The sequence below is a fragment of the Sciurus carolinensis genome, chromosome 9, assembly GCF_902686445.1.
Source record: "Sciurus carolinensis chromosome 9, mSciCar1.2, whole genome shotgun sequence".
Lineage (NCBI taxonomy): Eukaryota > Metazoa > Chordata > Mammalia > Rodentia > Sciuridae > Sciurus > Sciurus carolinensis.
This window is the reverse complement of record NC_062221.1, coordinates 94,656,500-94,679,996: the sequence shown is the minus strand read 5'-3', so window position 1 is coordinate 94,679,996 and position 23,497 is coordinate 94,656,500. Positions and strand designations below refer to the sequence as shown.

Here is a 23,497-nt window from a genome sequence, read left to right as displayed (position 1 = left end):
AATCCTCAGTTGGCCACTTCAGATGAAGAGGCTAGCCTGGGTATAGATGTGATTGCTTCAAGTTTTGGTCATACAAGGAAAGGAGGATACACTGTCTATGATAAATTTCCTACTCCCACTTCACCAGATGAATCAGAAAATAAAGAATGTGTGAGAATTTAAGAAACTGGGCACTGGCATATTACACAATGGGCATTCCAGCATTGCAAAGCATTTAAGGGGACAGATATTAAATGGTTGGCTGGATTGACAGTGCCTTAATGAGAACATCTATCCATTTTCACAGTTGTAAAGTTTCTCCTCTCCATTTTGGTGACCAACAATACTACTGTAAATGTATTTTTTTTTAATTTACAAGGTATTGATATGTTACACTACTATGTAAATTTGCAGAAGTCATAAACCGCATTTATTACCTTGGGATATCATACTGGTCTCGTCAATGTTCCTTCATATCTATGTGGTTTTTCTGGCTGCCATTCCTCCTCCCAGTCCGGCTACACAGCAGCGCATCCTTTAACTGTTAGCCCACGCGGCAACATGCTTATTCCATTCCCTAACAACATTCATCCACAGGGTCAAGGTTCTGGCCCACAAACCTTACCCTATAGCAATTTCAATGCTTGAGAAAGAATTTGTAATAAACCAGGCCTCCCAGGATAGCTAGCTCCAATAAATGATGATGGAAAGCAGCAGCTTGTTGGTTGACACTTTTCTGGACATTGAAGGGAGGAGAATCTTTCGACTTTTGCTCAAGTTTTCACTTGTGTTTACCAGTCTGTTCTTGGTAAGTTCCAGCTGGTCTCGTTGTTCCCCCAGCTCTTCTGTGATTTCTAAGCCAATCTGGTCAGTCTCTGTAGCATTCCGATGAGAACGCTCGATACTTTCAGTGCCTTGCAGAAGCAATGCCCTTTGTGACTATAGTCGATTCATATGCTCATTCTCTACGGTGTAGGTGCCAAACTTCATGTCTCCTCGGCCCCCAGGTGTGGCTGTCAAAGGAGTGCTTCTCACCTCCCGATGGAATTTGCCAAGGTCCTTCCTGTATTTTCGCAGCTTACCGTAGTTCTTCCTCCATCTCTGCCAGCGTTTCATTTGCTGCCTGGTGCTTTTCATCAAAATCTCTGATCAACTTCTTCTTCTCTTCCGTCCTGGCCGTCCCCAGCGGCGGCTCCGCTCGGGCGCCCCTCGTAGGTCTTCATGGAGGCGGTGGAAGATTTCGTGTTCCTTCTGAAATGCTCTGAGGAGGCAGCAGAGGTGGCCACGGTGAGGCCGCGCTCAAGCAGCGGCCGCCTGGATTCTGCGCACTGGGCCCACTCCTAGCCCAGTGGTCAGCGGCCCAGTCCCGAAGCCATCACGGCGACCGCTGCGCCACCACCTCCCTGAACGGGGCGCTTCCCCCCTATTTTCTTCAACTTTCACTTTTTATATTTTACTAGTGCATTATAGTTATACATAACAGTGGTATTCATTTTAACATAATCATAAAAGCATGTAACATAATTTGTTGCATTTCAATCCCCAGCTTTAGTTTCTTCCCTTTTCCTCCCAAGCCCCCTTTCTTTGGTCTTGATCTTCTTAGTATCTTTTTTTAATTGGTGCATCATAGTTGTACATAAAAATGGGATTCATTGTCGTATATTCACACATGCACACAGCATAGTTTGGCCAGTTTTATCCCAGTTTCTCCCCTTTTCCGTCCCTCCTCCCTCCCCCTCAATCCCCTCCCTCTACTCCACAGTTCTCCCTTTTGTTTTTATGAGATCCTCCATTTTTAAAACTACTTATTTCTTTCTACTTTTCACACATAAGAGTAAACATTTAACCCTTGACTTTCTGGGTCTGGTTGATTTTATTTAGCATGATGTTCTCCAGTTCCATCCATTTACCTGCAGATGACATCATTTTAGTGTTCCTTATGACTGAGTAAAATTTCATTGTGTGAATATTCCACATTTTCTTTACCCATTCATCTACTGAGGTATACCTAAGCTGGTTCTACAACCTGGCTGTTGTGATGTCGTCTTTCAGAAATCTCAGAAGTACCTCATACTCAGCTTGGGTAAAAGTCAGACCTCTCTTACTCTCCTCTTCCCTCAAGCTGATCCTGTTCCCATGTTTCCATTTTCAATGAGTGCCATCACCATTCTGGGCATAAACCAAAATTTTAGATCCTCCTTCTCTGAACCCTGTATCCAATTATGACACATAATTTTGCTTATTCTACTTCTTTAATATTTCTTGAGTTTGTCTGTTCCACTCTGATCCATGCTACCATGATCTCTTTTCTGTAAAATATGAATAGTCGGTCTGCCCACATTCAAGTTTTTCCAATAAGGTTTTCGTATTTCAGTCAGAATTAAGTTACAAAATGAAAACCTGATTATGTTGGGTTTCTTTATAAAACTGTCCATAGATTTTTATTGCTGTTAGAATGAAAACCTCAATTTTTAATATAATTTGCAGCCTTCCATACTATCTGTCTTCTACTTATATCTCTCCCTCTCTTGCATCATTTTCCCCTGATTCTTTTTGCCTCACTGACACTTTTTCAGGACTTGAGCTTGCCATGTGCTCTCCAGAAATAGTTCCCTTGTTCTTCTCACAACTTACTTACTCCACCCTTCCCTGGTCACTTCTCTTCAGCCTCCAAAGATCAGCTCAATCATCTCTTATTTAAGGAAGTGGGTCAGCTCCCAAAATTCAACTACTGCAGTGATGATAATGACAGTGGTAGTGGGGATGGTGAGATCACTTAGCGTTTATGGAACACTATGTATTAGGCTGTCCCCCAATGCTATACATACAAAGATGCATTAAATCTTCAAAACTAGTTTTTTAGTCTTCATTTTCAGAATATAATCTATTATAATATGTACTTTCTAATGAGGAAATTGAAGAACATAGAGGTTAAATATTTTCACAAGATCAACTAGAAAGTGGGATACCCAATATTCAAAATTAAGCACTCTGGGCTAGGAATGTGGCTCAGTGGAAAAGCACTTGCCTAAGCATGCACAAGGCCCAAGGTCTGATCCCTAGTACCATAAAAATAAAGTTATTTATTTATTAATATAAAAATCAAGCATCTTACTTCCAAATCCCACAGACTTAACCATTACATACTAAATTTTCAGACTGTTTAATCCCCTCTATAAGTTTTACATCTCCAATGACCTTGCATTTATATTAAAGAAGTTACACCTTCACATTCATTAGAGTGATTATTTGATGAATGTCTATCTCTCATGCCTTTCCTGCTGTATTAGTCAGCTTTTCATTACCAGAAAAAAATACTGGAAATAGACTACTTTGTAAAATAAAGAGGGTTATTTAGTTTACTTTCAAAGTCCAAGATTGGGCAACTCCATCAGTATGACTTCTGATTGGGACCTTATAGTAGATGGCAAGAGAATGTGCAAGGACAGATCAAATAGACAGGAATCCAGAGGACTCAGGGTTGGGCTCAGTCTTACAAGGACCACCCTGTGAGAGAGCTCAGAGATACCATGAGAGCTACCAGATCCTTTCTGAGAGAAGATTCCCCAGTTGCTTAAGGTCTCCCAGTAGACCCCACCTCTTTAAGGGTCCTTTTCCTCCCACATTGATACACTGGGGACCGAGCTTACAGCACATGAAACTTTGAGAAGTTCAATCAGACCATATGTAAATCATAACACTCTCCAATTCTATAAGAGGGAGGGGCAGATACCATATCTACTTTTGTTTATTCATAACCACGGTGCCTAGTATTGTAGCTAGCATAATGTAGACACCATATATTTGAAAAAAAGATATAAAAGAAATGTATGAATACATTTAAAAAAGATAAGTGAGTTTCATACCTCCAGTTATGGATTTCTCTATTGAGCACAGCTTAATGTACTACTTTTTATCTTCCTTTGTATGACTGCCTTAGGAAATTTTCTGATTTGACTCTGTCAAAATAAATTAAAATACACTGTCTGGCATATGCAAAATAACTTTAGAACTTCTTCTGAGCAATTCTTTGGTTATGAATAGCATCCATTCAATATTTATTTCATGCACAGGATGAAAAACCTAGATCAGCACTGGGTAATTTATCCATAACGCAATGAGTACCGAATTCAAATCCACAAAATGCCCCAGCCATCCTAGGGAAAACATTCCATTCCTCCAACACCTCAGGAGTTTTCATGCCACTGGCATTTTGTTTGATATTCCTCTTCAAATCTTTTCTTCAGAAAATGCCTACATACCATACAAGTATTCTCTCCCAGGTAATGTATAATAAAACATCCTCTAAGTGTGTGTTTCTTATATAAATTCTGAGCTTAATTTTAGAATATGATTGCACCATTGAGGATACGCTTATAATATTGTGGTTCAGGTTGGAATTGCTCCTGAAGGGTTGGTCATTCTTAGCGTCGATCATATGAGAGAAAAGCTAAGCCCTCACAAAAGAAAACAGGGTTGGATCTCTTACTTCTTCTGTCCTTCACATTCTTGGAAATGGACCTCTGGAGCTCAGTCATGCCTGAACTTCCTATGACTGGGGAAAGTCAACATCTGCCTCTCAGAGATAGATTTAGAGATAGATAAAGAGGCCTCCCAAGGTTTGTGCTCATAGGCACAAGATGATCAACTCATTCGTAAAACAAATTATCAAGATCAGCAAACTTCATAAGCTATTTCCACTTCCTGATCTGTCACAATCAGTTATGAGATGCATCACAGTTGAATTATCAATAATAAACATCAGACAGACACTTTACAGAAGAAGACGTACGGGCAAGTAATAAATATATGAAAACGTGTTCAACAACTCTAGTAATTAGAGAAATGCAAATTAAAACAACTCTAAGATTTCATCTTACTCCAATTAGAATGGCTACTATCAAAAAAACAAACAATAATAGATGTTGGCGTGGATGTTGGGGAAAAGGCAAATTTTACATTGCTGGTGGAGTTGCAAATTGGTGCAGCCACTCTGGAAAGCAGTGTGGAGAATCCTCAGAAAACTTGAAATGGACCCACCTTTTCACCCAGTTATCGCTCTCCTCAGATTATATGCGAAGGACCTAAAATTAGTATATTACAGTAACACAGCCACATCAATGTTTATAGTAGCTCAATTCATAATAGCTAAGTCGTGGAACCAACCTAGGTGCCCTTCAATAGATTAATGGATAAAGAAACTGTGGTATATGTACACAATGGGATATTACTCAGCCGTTAAAAAGAATGACTTTATGACATTTGCAGATAAATGGGTGGAATTGGAGAATATCATGCTAAGTGAAATAACCCAATCCGAAAAAAAACAAAGGCCAAATGTTTTCTCTGATAAGTAAATGATGATATATAATGAGGGTGGGGGTAGGGAGTGAGAGAAGAATGGAGGAACTTTAGATTATATAGAGGAAAATGAGAGAGAGGGGGTATAAAAAATGGTGAAATGAGACAAAGAGCATTACCCTATGCACATGTATGATTACACAAATGGTATGAATCTACATTGTGCACAACCATAGAAATGAAATGATGTACCCAATTTGTGTACAATGAATCGAAATGAGTTCTGTAAAAAATTTTTAAAAAGAAGTAAAAAAAAAAAGAATATTAGACTGGAAAAAATAAATAAAAAATAAGATGCATTTACACTATTAAAAAATCACCAGAAAAAAAAATCACCAGAGTTTAAATATGACTTATTTAAAAAAATAACTAGAGTGGATTCCAGATTATCCCAATAATATGGTCCTCACTGTTCTGCATGACAATATGCTACCTTGAAAGGGAGAAAGTGAAGAGGAATCATAGCTAATTAGTGGACAAACACTCATAACCTGGGAGGTTCATGAAAGTAGGTCACACAGTCAATGTCACTTGCCATGTGCTTTTTTCAGTGAGGAAGAATTGCGAACAATTCTTCCATTTGTATGTTACCATTTTTCCCATTAGTTATTCCCTAGTCTAATAAACACATGTATAAGTGATCCTCTAACTCTTCTCTGTGCTGCAGGGAATCATTTGAACCACAGAGAACATGAAACAAAGAGCAAAACCCTCTTAAAGTTCCCAAGGTTTGGACAGCCATGGTGACTACTTCCCCAGAGGGAAAAATTATTTTCAGGAAAAAGATGAGGGGTTATAAAGTTCCATGGCTCCTTCCACATGGAAATTTACTGTCTAAGGTTAGTGTTATTTTGTAATGTAAAAGGCAATGTTCTTGAAGTGTTTTTAACACCCCCAAGCAAACTGAGTCATGACCCACTTGTTCCTCTTGTTCCTTCCATAGTTTTGAATGTATGCTCATACCACAGATTTTATCACTCTACATTCTAATTATTTTTTTACATGACTGCTTTCCCAGAACACTGACAAGTCACAGCAAACAGACCTCATACTACCTTGAATTACTATTGCTCATTAGCCTGGTGTTTGATGTTGGGATAATCACTATCAAGTCTTGATCAATGCGTCAAATATGATTAGAAAAGAAACAAAACAATCATCACATTCAGTCTGAGGTCTATTTGACACACAAAAAGTTGTTTTTCTGAAACTCAGATGTGATGGAGTTAGTATTTTGACAAATTTTATTCAGGCCTGACTTCATAAAATTCAAGATCCATAATTTAGCATTCTGTCCTTCTCATCATTTTTAGGGTGTTTCCTGTAACTTTCATACCGCTGAATTCTCCTCCCACCACACCTCTTGAATGCCAGACCATCTGGTTTAGTCTAAACTGCAGAGTCACAGGCCTCTCTCCCAGTTACCATTCTATTTTCTACCTTATTTTTCTCCCTTGAAGAGCTCATTTAGTTCCAAAACTTTAAATATCTGTGCCAATGACTCCTAATCTCCAGCCTTGTCTTTTATATTCAATTGCCTCTTCAATAGCCTCACTTAGATAACTGATAGGCACCTCAAATGTAGCATGAAAAAAATAAAATTCATATTTCTACCTCCTCACTTCTCAGAGTATTTATCCTCCTGTCTCCTTCAGTTCAATAGAAGCAACCACCTTGCCCTGAGATACTTAAGGGGAAAAAAAAAAGAAAAGGAAAAAAACTAGACATTTCATTGTGGACTTCTTTTTACCCACTTGAATCTCCCTCTCACATCTAAATCATGAACAAATCCTGTTGAATCATCCTCCAAATCATAACCAGAATTCACCAATGCTTCTCCATATATACTACTATCACCCTCGTTCTAAACTACTATTATATTCTAGTCACTAGTCTCTGCATTTCCACTCTTACCATTTCTGAGCATGCTTCTTTTTTAAATGTAAATATAGTAATGTCATGTTTTTTGCTTTAAAAAAACTGATTTTGTAAGCAGAATAAAGGCCACCCAAAAATAACCTCATACAAATCTGTGGATGCTATGAATATGTTATGATATGTGGCATGACAAAATAAAGGTTGCAGATGGAATTAAGGTGGTTAATCAGCTGAATTTAAAATTGGGAAGTTATCCAGGTGGGCCTAATATATGACACTACCTGTTAAGAACAGAATGAGTTGAGTTGGAATAGAGCGATACAATGTGAGAAAGATGGAGCTAGCCATCTTTGAAGATGAAAAGGGGCAATGAACCAAGGAATGAGACCAATCTGTAGAACTAGAAAAGCCCTGTCCACACCTTGATTTTAGCCCATTGACACCATTTCAGACATAACTTACAAAATTTGGAGGTAATAAATTTGTGTTATTTTAAGCTACTGAATTTGTGATAACATATTTTAGCAGCAACAGGAAATGCATACATCCTCCAGGGTTTCTTATTGATCTGAAAATGAAACACAGACTCCATATTTTTTGTTACAAATTGTAGATGTTCAGAGACGGGTTTGCTGAGGGTGAGGACAAACGATGCCTACCCTACCTAGCCTTACCTAGCGTGCTTACCCAGGCATCGGAGATGGAGCTCTGAAGGCACGGATCTAATTTTATTTAGGGTTGCACAGGACATATATAGACACATTATCCAATCAGGTTAACACACTTGTTAAAGTATAACAGAGTCAGCCTATAGGTGAACTATACATCGAGGGTCCAGGTAGTGTAAACAAACCAAGCATGCCTAAGCAATTCTGCCCAGCAACAGGTCTGAGACAAAGGACTGGGGGAATGGCAAGCTCCTGCACACAGCATGAGGCAAGGCAGCGCAGGCGAGCTCACATCACAGCTTTCTGTGATGCATGTCAGAACGAGGCCTCCCCTCAGCTCAAACTCAGCCTCAGCAACTGCAAAGACCTTCATTCCATGGTGCATCTTTACCATTACCTCAGTTTCTCTGTTCAGACTGTTTGGCTTACTTAGACCATGGTGTCAGTGACTGCTGTCAGATAAGCTTGAGGAATGTTCCCTACAACAAATTCTATGAGATCAAGTCTTCCATCCATCTCCAACTACTCGACTGGGCATTTTATGGGTTTCACAAACCTGCATAGCTTATTTCTGCCTTAAGCAATTTTCACTACCTCTTCTTGTACCTAACATGTTCTTTGCCAAATCACCATAGCTAGCTTCTTGTTACTCATGTTCTCCTACAGTTTTTTTTTTTTTCACACTTTCTATGATTGTTTGATTAACTTCTGCACAGAAACCTTGTGTAAAAATCCCCAAACTTCAATGGCCTACAATGAATGACAAACATTAAAATTCACACTCATGGAATGGCAGATCTTCGAACATGTTTTAGACCACAAAATCTTAAAAGACCTGAGTTATTACAATTATCTGATTTAAAATAACTCCTAATCTTTATCACATCTCCCTATTTTGACCTTGGCATAGGGTTTACTGATTTTTTTCTTTTTCTTTTCTCTTTCTTATTCATGTATTTATTTATATTTGTTTCCCTAATCTCCTTTATCAGAATATAATAAAGTAGTGGAAGAATAGAATGGCATACAATAGGCAGGATATAATATTTTTTGTACAAGTGCATTACCAAATGATAACAGATTTGTGGTTCTTAATATGAGGACTTTTAAAATTTTTCAGTAAATGCAAAAAGTTTCATAAATGTGTAAGAAGATTAGGAAGTGATCATTTGCATTGACTCCCATAAATCTTTCAATAGAGTCCACATTGGTCATAGATAAGAGTAGAATAGGCGACTAGGAACAGCATTCATCTTCTTCCATGGTTCCCTTCATGACTAGCTGTCATTACAGGAGAAAACTGCCCCAAAATGCTATCTCAGCAAAGACCTATTCATGCATTATCTGATATATGGCCCTCACTTGAATAATCACATTGTTCTAGAATTTAAGTTCCAAGGGCAGGAAACTTATCTTGCTTTGTTCTTTACTTTGTTCAGGGAATGCCTCATTGTTCCTGCTATCAATGAAGTCGTAATCAAGCTGAGGGAGAACAAGACTTACACCCATGAGACATCACAGGGCAACTCAAGGCAAATATTGAGATCTGAGATGTGTTATATGGGTAACAAGGGCTTGGATTGAAAAAGAGACAGATGTGTCTGTCCTAGGGAAGGGGGGTAAACCAAATCTGACCATTAAAAGGAGGTGGGGACATAGAATTAGGGTAGATAAAGAGACATAGTAAAGATAATGTAGATGGGCTGGAGTCGTGACTCAGTGGTAAAGCACTTGCCTAGCACATGTGAGACACTGAGTTCAAACCTCAGCACCATGTAAAAATAAATAAATAAAATAAAGGAATTCCCACCTACAACTAAAAAATATATATTAAAGAACGAAAATGTAGATGAAGCAAAAGGCACAAAATTAAGAATGAAAGTGAATTATCAGAGAACCAAAAATAGAGGTGCTGGGCTCAGGGATAGCACAAAGGGAGTGCAGAATACAAGACGACGAAGCAAGCTCAAAGGATGAAGACCAGAAAAATCAAGATAAGCAATTGCAATCATTTGGGTCTTAAATGGACAATATGTTAAAGTCTTGTTCTCTGGCATTATTGGGAGGTGATGGATCCTTTAAGTGGTGGGTACGAGTGGCATATCTGTAGGTCACTGGGGGCATGCCTGTGAGGGGGATGGTGTAATCCCACATCCTCTCCCCTCTTTTGCATCGCAGCTATGAGGTGAGCAGCTTTGCTCAGTCACGTGCTTCTGCCACAATGTGCTGCCTCACTAGCACCCAGAGCAACAGAGCAAAGCAGTTAGATACTGAGCCTCCAAAACCAGGGGACAAAATAAATCTTTTCTCTTTATATGATGATTTTCTCAGGTGTCCGTTACAATGATGGAAAGCTATCACAGTAATTAACCGAATAAATTGATACTTGAGTTTGATAGGTACTAAGGAGTAACAAAGATGTAAAGATTATTTTAGTAACCAAGGTATAAGATCAAGAATATTATCATTTCAACTGGGCATGGTGGCACATGCCTGCAACACCAGCAGCTCAGAAGCCTGAGGCAAAAGAATGACAAATTTAAAGCCAGTTTCGTCAACTTAGCAAGGCCCTAAGCAACTTAGAGAGACCTTGTCTCAAAATAAAAAATAAAAAGAGCTGGGATGTGGCTCAGTGGATAAACACCCCTGGGTTCAATCCCTGGGACCAAAAAAAAAGACTCTTATAATTTCAAAGAAAGATTTCATAAATTGTATTACGACATTAAAAAGAGATGAGATATATTCCATGCATGTACAATTTTATCAAAGTGGACTTGACTGTCATGTACAACTAAAAAAAACCAGTTAAGAAGAGAGAGATGAGAAAGGTTATACTTTCCAACTTATACCATGCCTTCTCTCCTTTGAAACAACCAATCCTAACTCAGTTACCACTTTCTCCATTAGGAACTTTTCCTTCATGCATGGTATTCTATATTCAGACTGGTGACAAGGATAAATAGGACAAGCTCAAATTAAAATCAAAACATGGCCCATTAGTTTAGAAATCGTCATGTGCCTTACTCTCTAGATCTCAAAGGATACATTTAATTATTCCAATTTAGTATGCCTCAGATGTACAGAAGATTGGGTCTCCCATGCTGTGCTCTGATGTCAATATCAAACAAATCCCCTTAGAATTATTCTGAGTATTTGAACCATGTTTTACCAATCACATAAATATTATCATTGGCCTCTTTGCAGAAATATTCTCCTAAATATTTAAGAAGATACTTTTTTATTGCTGGACCTGCTTTAAAAACTAACATTAGGTGACCAAATTGCCTCTATAAAACTCTCATCAGGGAAATTCAGGTGAGAAAAATTTTAAATATATTTTTGCTAAAATATTAATCCCTGAAATATTTATTCCTCTGTTACTTACAAGATATTTTCCTTGCAATTTTAATTTTTTTTAATGTTTTAAGGTTCTTCCCTGTACCCTAAACTTTATTGTGTCATACTAGATAATTGTCACTCATTTACCTCACTTCTGAATTCAAGAGGAACCCAAATTTACCAAAAAATAAATTATAACATACTGACAATAATAACAGAATACAATAATAAAGTTTTTGAAACAACTTTGAGTAATGTAGTTTACAACATGATAAAATGGATTATTAGCCTTTACAATGAAGTAGAATTTAAAGGTCTTGTGTAGGGCATTCCTCATATGCTAAACAAATTATATGAGCAAGGACTATCATTTCAATACACTATTTTAAACTCTCAATGTAATATTACAGAGGATTCTAGTTTCTCTTTTGATTGTTAGCGCAATTAAGTATAAATGTAAGATTTATTTCTGTTTAATCAGTTATTATCAACTTGGAAAATTGATGGAAATCGTTATGTTAAGTGACTTAAAGTTGGCAAAGGTAACATTTAATTTAAAAGATTCATATTGCATAGATTATCAATGTTATTTTCTTTTCCTGGTGATGTTCTTGAAGTTCTTGTCCCCAAGTAATCTGAGATTTACAAGCAATATTATCATGAAACTGAAAAAGAGATAGTCCTATGTCTTTCCAAAACACTTTTTTCTCTGTTCTTGAAATTTGCAGAATAGCTGGAGTCAATGCCTATCAAGAAAACTATCTACCTGGAAATATCTAAAAGAGGCAACAGCGAGTGTAAAAAAATGCAGGTAGAACAGAGCGGATATATAATAAACATCAGGTTGGTGAATAAATGATTCTCAAAGTACTTAAAGTAATTTAAATTGAAATAAAATGTTCCTCAATAGATAAGAACTCTGTCTATAAAGATATATCTAATGAGTAGAAAAAGGAAGCTTTCAAAATATCCTGAAATTTTAATAAATGTAAGTACCAGAAAAATCTAAGAATGCCACAGAAGCACGTGACACTGAGAAGAGTGAAAGGTGACAACAAAGATATTGCTTTTCGTAGAAACAAGTGACCTTAAGAATGCATTAGTACAATATATGAGTATATTCCTGAATTTTTGAGATAAATGCAGTACTGTAACCCTAAAGCACAACAGACATTAGTCAGGCCCTCAATGATTACTGTGGCCTTGTCAGTTATAAAACAAGGAGACTAGGAGCATGCTATTTTATTTATTGAATAAAAATTGTTTCCTGATTATAAGAGTAATAGTAATCATAGGGAATTTGAAAAAGAAAATACGAAAAAGTGAGAATATTATTTTCATCAGCAGAGAAAACTAGAATTAACAGTGTGATGTGTTTTCATGCTACCTTTGGTTTATATTTATAGGTACTTATTTGAAAATTAGAATTATTCTGCATATAAAACTTTTTGTTTTGTTTTTCACATAGTATTTTGTATTTATTACATCATTACAACAAGTATTCTGGGTATATATCATTTTTAATGATTGTACAACATACCATCATATGGCTGATTAACTTTTACTTACCCATACTGATCTTTTAGGTATTTTGCTTTGGTCAACATTGTAAAGATTGCAGTAGACATGATTATATGTGAACCTTGAGTTTCTGATTATTTCTGATAGACTTAACATTTTTAGAGGATAAACACTTAAAAGTTTCATTAATCCAGTACCAAATAATTTTCCTCCAACATCTATAACAACCAGAAAAGCAATTAGAATTCAGTTTCACTGTTACAGAGAACATTGAATATTATCATTATTTAAAATCTTGCTACATTGTTAGGCAAAATAAATATGCTCACATAGCTGTTTCAAATGATATTTCTCTGATTAATAATGAAGGCAAACATTTTTGATATATTAAAAAGTTGCATTTCCTTTGAGAGTTTTGTTTCTGCCATTAATCTATTTTCTACTAATTATTCCTACTGATTTATACAACTTTATATAGAAAAAACTAGAGAAATATTCTACATACTGCAAATAATCTCCACATTTGTGTTTGACATTTGATTTTAATTCATGATATTTTTAATATATATGAATTTAACAATTTTTAACCCTTAGGATTTCTCACACTTCTTTTAATAGCATTTAAGTTTTTTGTGTACATGAACATGAACATGTGAATAATTTTACACTGTGTTAATAAGTGGTATTATAAATAATCTACAAGGTTTTTTGAACTGCTTTTCTTTTCCCTCTTCCTTCCTGTCTCTGTCTTCCCTGTTTTAATTTATAGCACTTTCCCTACCCATTCCCTGGTATTAAATACTTTTTAAATAGCCACCCTTTTCCCCAAAGCATTTAATTTTAACCATATATTTTAATATTATTAGAGATAATAAATTACTTAGAATATGCAAATGAAAATAACCCTTAATTTTTAGTGTAGTAAAATATATGTAACACGAAATTTGCCATTTTATCCATATTTGACTGTACAGTTCAATGGCATTAATTACATTTGTGTTATTGTATAAGTATCACCATTACTCATACCAGAACTTTTCCATCTTTCCAAATTGAAACTCAGTAACCATTAAAACAGAGCTCCCCATCAAACCTCCACTGAAAATTAACACTTTATATTCTACTTCTATAAATTTACCCATGCCTTGTGTAAATGAAATCATACAGGTCCTTTGTATCTGCCTTATTTCACTTTGCATGAAGGTTTATCAATGTGGTAACACATCAAACTTTTATTCTTTTTAAAGCATATTTGATTTTATATGTATAGCATATTTTATGCATTCAACTGTACGTGGACATTTGGGTCATTTCCACCTTTTGGCTATTGTGAACAATGCTGCTATGAACACTGATAAACAACAATAATCTTCTAAACATTTTTTCTAAACAGTTAATCCCTTTGGTACCAGGGATTAAACATGGGCACTCTATTGCTGAGTCACATCCCTAACCTTATTTTCTATTTTATTTAGAGACAGGGTCTCACTGAGTTGCTAATCTTGCTTTTGCTGAGGCTGGCTTTGAAATCATGATCCTCCTGCCTCAGCCTCCTGAGTGGCTAGGATTACAGGTATGTGACACCACACCCAGTTTCAACAACATTCTTAATCACCACATATATGGTCATTGTACTTGTTTGGAAACACTGATACAAATTGCTGACACTTGAATTATCAATCAGTTTTACCTAACCATTATAAAGTTCATGGTCCTGAATATGCCTCAAGAACTCAAAGCCATCCTTGTGCATTCAATTGTAAATGTCCATGAAAACAGACTGGGAAAATGTTTAGTAAGTGAACAAAGAGGTTTTATACTGGAAAGGTTGATTCTTCCTCAGAACTAGGCACTCACCAAAGTCCAGGTGAAATGTGGAGCCATTGTGAAAGATGCTTCTCTTCCTTTGAGCCAAAGAGAGCTCAATAGTGTTTTGGACTTTCTACAAACTAGCACCTTATATCCCACTTTTTTTTTTCCACAGAAGTTAGGAATGATTGAAGAAAATCGTACCATGAAAAATGAGTTTGTCCTCACAGGATTTACAGACCACCCAGACCTGAAGGCCCTTCTGTTTGTGGTGTTCTTTGCCATCTATCTGATCACCATGGTGGGGAATCTAGGTTTGGTGGCCTTGATTTACACACAGCGTCAACTTCACACACCAATGTACATCTTTCTGGGTAACCTGGCTCTGGTGGATTCCTGTTGTGCCTGTGCTATTACTCCTAAGATGCTAGAGAACTTCTTTTCTGAGGACAGAAAAATTTCCCTTTATGAATGTATGGCACAGTTTTATATTCTTTGCACTGTGGAAACTGCAGACTGCTTTCTTCTGGCAGCAATGGCCTATGACCGCTATGTGGCCATATGCAGCCCCCTGCAGTACCACAGCATGATGTCAAAGAAACTCTGTGTTCAGATGACCACAGGAGCCTTCATTGCTGGAAACCTGCACTCTATGATTCATGTAGGTCTACTACTGAGGTTAGCTTTCTGTGGGTCTCATCACATCAACCACTTTTACTGCGATATTCTTCCTTTGTACAGACTCTCCTGGGTTGACCTGTATGTCAATGAACTTGTACTCTTCATCTTTTCAGGCTCTATTCAAGTCTTCACGATAGGTAGTGTCTTAATTTCCTATATCTACATTGTTTTTACAATTTTCAAAATGAAATCTAAGGAGGGAAGGATCAAAGCCTTTTCCACCTGTGCCTCTCACTTTTTATCTGTTTCGTTATTCTATGGATCTCTTTTCTTCATGTATATTAGACCAAATTTACTTGAAGAAGGAGATAAAGATACACCTGCTGCTCTTTTGTTTACAGTAGTAGTTCCCTTACTGAATCCTTTCATTTATAGCCTGAGAAATAAGGAAGTAAAAAGTGCCTTGCAAAAAATTCTGATAAAAATAATTACCTCAAGAAAGTTTAAACAAATGACCTCCACTGTAGCTTAAAGATTTAGATGCATTAAAACCTTCCACATGAGATCACACAGAGAAAATTCATAAAGTGGATATAAGCTATTAATCTATCATAATAGATTTAAATACAATATGTAAATGGGATGATATATTAAAAGGAGTAAACTGTGCTAAATCTCAACAAAAAATAATGAAAATCAAACTTTGAAGTCACTATACTAACATGTTAGTATGTTGTCAAGCTCAGTATATCTTTGTCAGAATCCAAGATGATCAAAACCCAAAAGACAGTAGCAAAACTCAAGAAATATAAAGACAGTTGCATACACATTTATAACTATCCCACTTCAATAACTTACAGCATGAATGTTCCAGGTAAGCTGAAAGAGTTTAAGGTCCTGTGAAACTTCAATCAATGAAATCACTTAAAGTTATGCACATCAAAATTTTGGCAAGTGAGTTTTGAGGAAACAGTTTTAATAGAATTTAGAGGACACTAATGAAGTTAAGATAGAAATGGAGAGGAAATGAAGATGACAAACAAAAGTGAATATTACATCTCCAAATTGAAGTTACTGTAGGGTTAAATGATCAAACACAGAATGCCCATCTTCCAGTTCTATCTATTCCATGTGTATTTAAAGAGGTACAATAACATAAAATTCTGGACAAAGAGTCAAAAGACATTTCACATTCCAGGAACTTCACTGTCATTAAAACTAAACTTCTCCATCCCCCTACTTGAGAGGTGAAAAGGGATTCAATAGTGGGACAATAATGGCCTAATACAGAGTCATTGAGGACATATGGTTGCTAAAATGTGGATACGGCTCATCCAAAATTCTTTCCTTTTAACACAAAATGTGAAGCTGTAGAATGTGGGTGGAATCTATTGGTCTTCATGGGACATCATAAAAGAATTACTTCCAAATATTCACTCACCATTTATTTATTTAGATCCAGTTATGTAGAAGCAGAATTCTAGGTGCTAGGATATATCAAATACCAAAACACCATCTTTTCATTTTGTCAAATGATAGAACAATGCTTATTATCTTAATTACTAACTTCTGGATCAAGGAGGAATCATATCAAGTACCACCACATAAGTGCATTTTACTGTCATGTACAACTAATTAGAACAAATAAAATAAAATTTTAAAAACTCCCCTTCCCACCTCTTTTCTTGATGCTCCGAGGTCACATCTAAATTCCCATATGACAATTGTCAGATCGATGCAGTGCCCCAGACTAGTCACCCACTAGTGACTGATGTCACAGGGAAAATCAACATATTGAAACTGTTGAGAAAAAGCAGTGGGAAAAAAATACATTTCCAATTCCCAAATTCATAAATGAAAAAATGTAGACCCCCAGTTTCTCTTTGTAAGTTCCAAGAAAACCTAACAGAGCTCATTCCATTTATATACAGACATTTCAAGATTTCCTTGGTTGATTCAAATTAAACCCATCTTTGTGGGATTTTCCTAACCTCATCTCTATCCTTTTGTGATTGTGTGTAAGTTTAGGTCCTTGCCCTGTATTGTGGCATTCAGTGCATGGACTGTGTCATGTTACAGATGAGCTCTGTCCAAACTGTGATTATCCAAGATGTTGAATCCTAGTTGGCTCTCTGGTTATCTCTTCATGCCACTCCCACTTTGGGTATCCACATCTATGTCTAGTCCCCAGGATGCACTAATTTTTCCCTAGCCTGGAGGCCAGGCTAGGTTCTCACATTCACTAGGCTAAAAGTTTACTGTCTTGGTCTCTCTAACTTGTTGCCCCCTAATTTCTGAGTAAATTATCTTAACCTCCCTCTTTCCAGGTACAGAAGAAATCAAAGGGCATCATTTTTGGACTTAAGATGACACACAATACCAGTAAAATGCAGAATTTTGTTTTCATGGTCCTCTCAGGAGGTCCCTCTTATTCATAGTCCCCCAGATTTCTCTGAATGTTTCATTGTCACCCATCTGTATTCACAGGACACCCCCTGATAATTTAAGTCGCAGAGCCCAATCTCAGCAAATAGCAGCTCTTCCCTCTGATGTTCCACTGTTTCTAATTCACTGAATCTTTATTCCCAGAATGATATCTAGATTGACACTGACGTCCTCCTCTGGTCTCCATGTCTTAAATTAGCAAGAAGTTTGAACTGTTCTTGCTGCTATCTGAAATAGGAGGGAAGGAACTTGCTCAAAATAGAATCACAGGCTTCATCTGAGGGTTATTGCTAAGAGTAGAAACAACTCACAAAATAAATCCTTTTACATTATTGACCAATAATTTATAGTAATTAGAGAAAAGCAGAGATTTATTTAGGACTTTAGTTTCTTGAAAATAATACTAAAATATATGGAAATAAATATTTTATCTTGCATTTAATTAAAGTTATAATAACAAATATGAACTATGAAAACAGTGAACAAAGTGTCAAGTATTTTCCTGAGTATTATTTTCTAGATTAAAGTATACCAACTTAATAAAAATTTTAATTGTAAGAAATGGTAATAGTAATAAAAAAAATGGGTCAATTTTGTAAAAAAAAGGCTCCTCAAATTTTATCAAGGGTCCCATTTACTCCTTTTTTGTATGAATATGAACTATTCTGTATTAAACATCTTACATTTGTTTGTTTGTTATTCACATTTAGATTGTTCTAACTATACCAGACCATTTGTTAATGGAATTATACATTCTGTTCAAGCAGTTTTCCAACATCACTTTCATTAACTTCACAGTATCTGTTCGATCTTTGTAAAGATCACTTAATACTGAATTTCTGTAATGCTTACTATTAATGCAGAAAATCAGTGGGCAGCACATTTGTCCAATGAGTGAAGATAGATACTAAGGTGAAGCAGGGAGGGATAGTTAAAAGGAAAGTAATTCTATGTATGGTCAGTTTATTCAGGAATATTCATATATTATGACAATTCTCACACATTCCTAGCAGCACTGACACTTTGGAGCCTGGCATGTTGAGGGCTGTGTGGTGAAAATCACTCTGTGGCTCATCAGTTAATATCATATTTTCATCATATTTGCAAAGATTGGCACTTGACCTACTTTGCAGTTATTTCTAATGCTGCTAACTCTTTCTTTCTCCGTACATTTTAATTATTAGAGTTTTACTTGACTCCTTGCTATTTCCTGTTATCTGGATGAACTGTCAAGTTATCTTGGTATGCAGTTTGGTGAATATTCATCTACAGACTCACCATTTAACTGCCTTCCATATCTTTCTTCTTAGGATGATATTAGTCTTCAATCCCTGTTCATTTTCAGAATAAGAAAAGTGTTCTGAAGTTGGCATTGCTTTGGGACATGTCTGCTTTATCAATGAGCCTATCTCATGACATAAGTTTAAATGTCATATCATAAGCAATGTTGATGAAGCATTAGGGAAGCAGAATATAATGGCAGTCTTCTGTTCTCCTCTAAAGTCATAATTCTAGAGTCACAAACTGTTGAAACTTTAATTCTCTAGTTTAATATAACTCCCAGATTACATTTTTAACCTACTTAGATGTGACTACCCTGTAGAATAGGGAGAAAATGTGTTTTAATATGAACTCATTCTTATATCAGAACAAATAAAAGATTTCATTCCACCCCCAGATTTGCCAGTCTATGTATCTTTCAAAAACTTAAAACTTATATAATATTAAATTATTTCTATAAATTTGAGTTATCATTAATTTATTTAAACAAACTCTTAATTAAATGTAGATGTTATGTTCTGTTTATTTTTTAAAAGTATATGCTTGATATTAGATTTGATTAATTCAGTCCTTCAGAAAATATGTACAAAATTATCTGTAGCACATGCAGTGGCAAAAAAGATAGGAAAAGAAGTATGCTAAGATTCAAACAACAAATTTACACAATAAATAACAATCTTTATTTTAAAATATTTTATGTGCATGTTTAATACATATATTCATAACTTCATTTGATCTATACCTCATGAGTCAGTCACATTTAGAAGAGGTTGTATCTTTCTTCAAAAATTTACTTTTTATGGGCTGGGGTTGTGGCTCAGAGGTAGAACACTTGCCTATCACTTGTGAGGCACTGGGTTCAATTCTCAGCACTACATATAAATAAATGAATGAAATAAAGGTCCATCAACAACTAAAAAAAAAATTACCTTTTACTAGTATCATCAAAACTTTACCACATATTCTGTGAACCTTGAAATGATAGATAAACAAATTTCAAAACTTTCAAAAGAGAATTTTACATAAACTTATAAAAATCTTTGTAATAATTTTATTTATAACTCATAACAAAAGTAAACTATTTTTAGATATTCTTAAGTAAAATATTTACTGCTTAACTAATCAAACTATTAAAAATCAAACATACAACCTACAACTCACACAAGAATCTTTCCTTCTTGACTGTTCCTAACCTAGTATCATGTGATTTTCTACATACTAGCCAAGATTAGTCTCTATTAGTCCTTCAAAGTCCCTCTTAGGGCAAGTCTCTGGTTTATGCTGCTTTTTACCATCTCCTTATGATGCTGAGCAAGAAAAGTTTAAACTGACAGTGCAAATTCTTCCATGCGCTCTCTTCTTATATTTTCTGGAAAGTAACAGATAAATGGCAATTCCTGTTTTCACCCAAGACTAACTGTAATACATGAACATTTTCTTGACTATTCCTGTTTCATGTTTTTAAACAACCTTAATCAAATCAGAAGATATTTTCCTTCATTTTTGTTTTTTCCATATGTATAAGTCTCATTCTTTCATTTAGCCAACCTATTTTTGAGACTTACAATATATGAACCACTGAGGTAGATCTCAGGTGAAAATAAAAATTAAATAAGACCTAATATCAACTTGAAAGAATAAAATTTGTATTCAAGAAGATGTTTTATGTTAATTCACATAAAATCATTTTGAAATATTAAAATGATATATTACTTTATTATTTACCTAAATATATTTTCACAACAAGTCCAATAGTAGGCATGATCAGCAAGCATCTTTTTTATACCTACAATCATAGATTGTAGGTATGAAAAAGATAAACTCATAGATTAGCTCTTGCTTACTGCCTCAGTAGGTACATCATGAAAATGTTAATTTCTGTCACTTATGTCCCTGTATTGAAGGGCTCACATTCACTATAAGAGTCCAGACCAGAAATGAAAAACATAACATGTTCTCCCTCTTAGGTCAAATCTCTCTCTCAAAACTAATTTTCACAGGCTGAATTTATAAACAAACAGGCTATAAGATAGAATGTAGTGTGCATATGTTACCAAGGCAATGCCCTTGATAACAACTCTTGTAGAAAGGAAAAGAAAGAAGCATTTGAAAGGGGGAAAATTCAGTGCCATACAGATTCCTTATAGCCAAGGCCAATCCCACAAAAAAATCTTGGAGTTAGAAGGGCTCCATATGTCTCACTGAAAGGAAATGGAAGAAATGAACTTTGAAAAAAGAGACAAATCAGTTAAAAATAAAACTTCAAAGAATTATAATTTGTATCAAATAGAAAATTCTGCCATTAAAAATATAAGAAGAAATTAAATAAAAGTAACATTTAGAATACAAAAATATACTAAATTCTTAAATTACAATAACAGAAATTCTTAAAAATCAATTTAAGAGTTAGAAGATAAAGCTGAGAGGTAGAGCAAAATGATGGAACAGGACTTTTTAGCAATTGTCTCCTGGCAGAAATATCTATTGGAGCAACTCTCCATGCATAAAAATATTCTCATAAAAGCTAAGGGAACCATTTGAAAGATTTCAAACCCTGAACATAGCACAGAAATAAGGAAAGATGAATCGAAAGGAATAGAAAAGATCATTTCATATGACGTGTGTCACTTTTCCCTCATGTCTGGGTAACAGTTATGAGAAAATAGGTGCTTCATGATGAAAGAAGACTGAAATGATCAACCAAATTTACCATGGAACTCAGTGTCTAGGAAACCTCCCTGACTCCAGATTCTGGGCCATCAACCACAGACCCAGCCTTCTAGTCAGCTCATTTACATGTGACCCTTCTAACCCAAGCCTTAAATTCCCATCAGGCCAACCCCTGAAGACCCCAGTCCAGACTGAATCCCATGACCCAAATCTTCAGGCCTTTCCCAGTACCTGACCTGCTCCTGTATCCCTGGTCCTTCAATCAGCCTTTGTGTTTGTCTGGTCCCCACAACCTCAGACTCCATCCAGGTCAATACACATGAACTCAGCCTCCAGGTCAATTCCACAACCCCAGGCTTTAGGCTTACCTCAAAGCCCCTACATTTCTAGGTTTGCAATTATTCGGTGACAATCTAGCCACAGTCCCAGATTCCAGACCAGTTTCAGCAGATCCATTTTCCATGCCCAACCCAACTTGAGGCAAATACAGTTCAAGAGACAAGGCCAAGAGCTACAGTCAGGACCCCATAACTGCCATTCATAGAAACCACCCCCTGCACCCTGAGAATCCAGGCTAGTCTTCATAGACTCAAGATTCACACTTAATTCAACAGACACTAGCTCCAAGTCAAACTACCACAGATATAGACATCAAGTTCATCCATGAATTTCACCAGATGTTCCAACCACAATCTGGACTTGTTGACTTCTGAAAGGTATTCCTGTTGAAGTCATAATATAAAGACTCGAATAGATGACCACTTCTCCAAGTATGCAAATACCAGTGCAAGGCCACAAATAAGATGAACAACTGGGAAACATGACATCAACAAGCAAACAAAATAAAGCCCCAGTAATTAATCCTAAAGATATGGAAATTTACGAATTGCCAAACAAAAATGTCAAAATAATCATCTTAAAGAAACTCAATAAGATTCAAAAGAACACAGATAAACACTTAAATGTAATCAGGAAAGCAAATGCACAAAATGAGAATAATAAAGAAATAGAAACGGTAAAAAAGAACCAAGCAGAAATCCTGGAACTTGAGATGACTGCACTGAAGAATTCCATAGAAAGCTTCGACTACATACCCAATCAAGCGAAAGAAGAAATCAGTGAGCTCAAAGACAGTTCATTTAAGATTACCCAATGTGCTATTAGGTTTTCATTACTGCGACCAAAATACCTAGCAAGAAAAACTTAGAGGAAGAAAGTTTATTTTGGACTCATGGTTTCAGAGCTTTGGTATATGGTCATCCAGCTTGATTGCTCTGGGTCCAACGTAAGGTAAAGCATCATAGCCAAAAGACATGGTGGAGGAAAGCTGCTCAGCTCATGACACCCATGAAGCTGGTGGGGCTGGGGAATGCTAGGGACAGATAATACTTGAAGACCACACCCCCACTGACCTACTTCCTCCAGCAATGACATGACCCATTTGGCTAAAGTTATCATCAATATTCTACTCAAATTATTAATCCATCAAATGAATTAATCCACTTATGAGGTTATAGCTCTCATAATTCAATCTTTTTTATTTCTGAATATAGATACACTGACTAACACATGAGCTCTTCAGGAGACCTTCCTAGATCCAAACCCAGGAAGAGGAACAAAAAGCAAAAATAATAAGAAGGTAAAAAAGTCTATAGGAATTATGGGACATTATCAAGCAAACCAATGTACCTGAATGAGGGGAGAAAAAGAAAGGTACACAAAACTTATTTAAAGGGACAATGATAGAAAACTTCCCAATATGGAGAGGGAAATAAACATCCAGATCCATAAAGCCTAATGAACCACAAATACTCTAAATATAAAGAAATCTTCTCTAGGACACATTATAATCAAATTCTCTAAAGTCAAAAGCAAACCTTGAAATTTGGGAGCAGTAATAGGAAGACAATTTGTTATATACAAGA

General features: G+C 35.9%; 1 protein-coding gene and 1 pseudogene across 1 annotated transcript; one reads left to right on the top strand and one right to left on the bottom strand.

The window, feature by feature from the left end:
• Nucleotides 1–616: 616 nt before the first annotated feature.
• Nucleotides 617–14,630, bottom strand: LOC124993689 (vesicle transport through interaction with t-SNAREs homolog 1B-like; annotated as a pseudogene).
• A 109-nt stretch (nucleotides 14,631–14,739) lies between these two features.
• On the top strand, nucleotides 14,740–15,708 carry LOC124993688 (olfactory receptor 5K1-like). The gene has a single exon (XM_047565504.1). It carries the CDS (start codon nucleotides 14,740–14,742, stop codon nucleotides 15,706–15,708), a length of 969 nt encoding a protein of 322 aa, XP_047421460.1.
• Nucleotides 15,709–23,497: the final 7,789 nt, after the last annotated feature.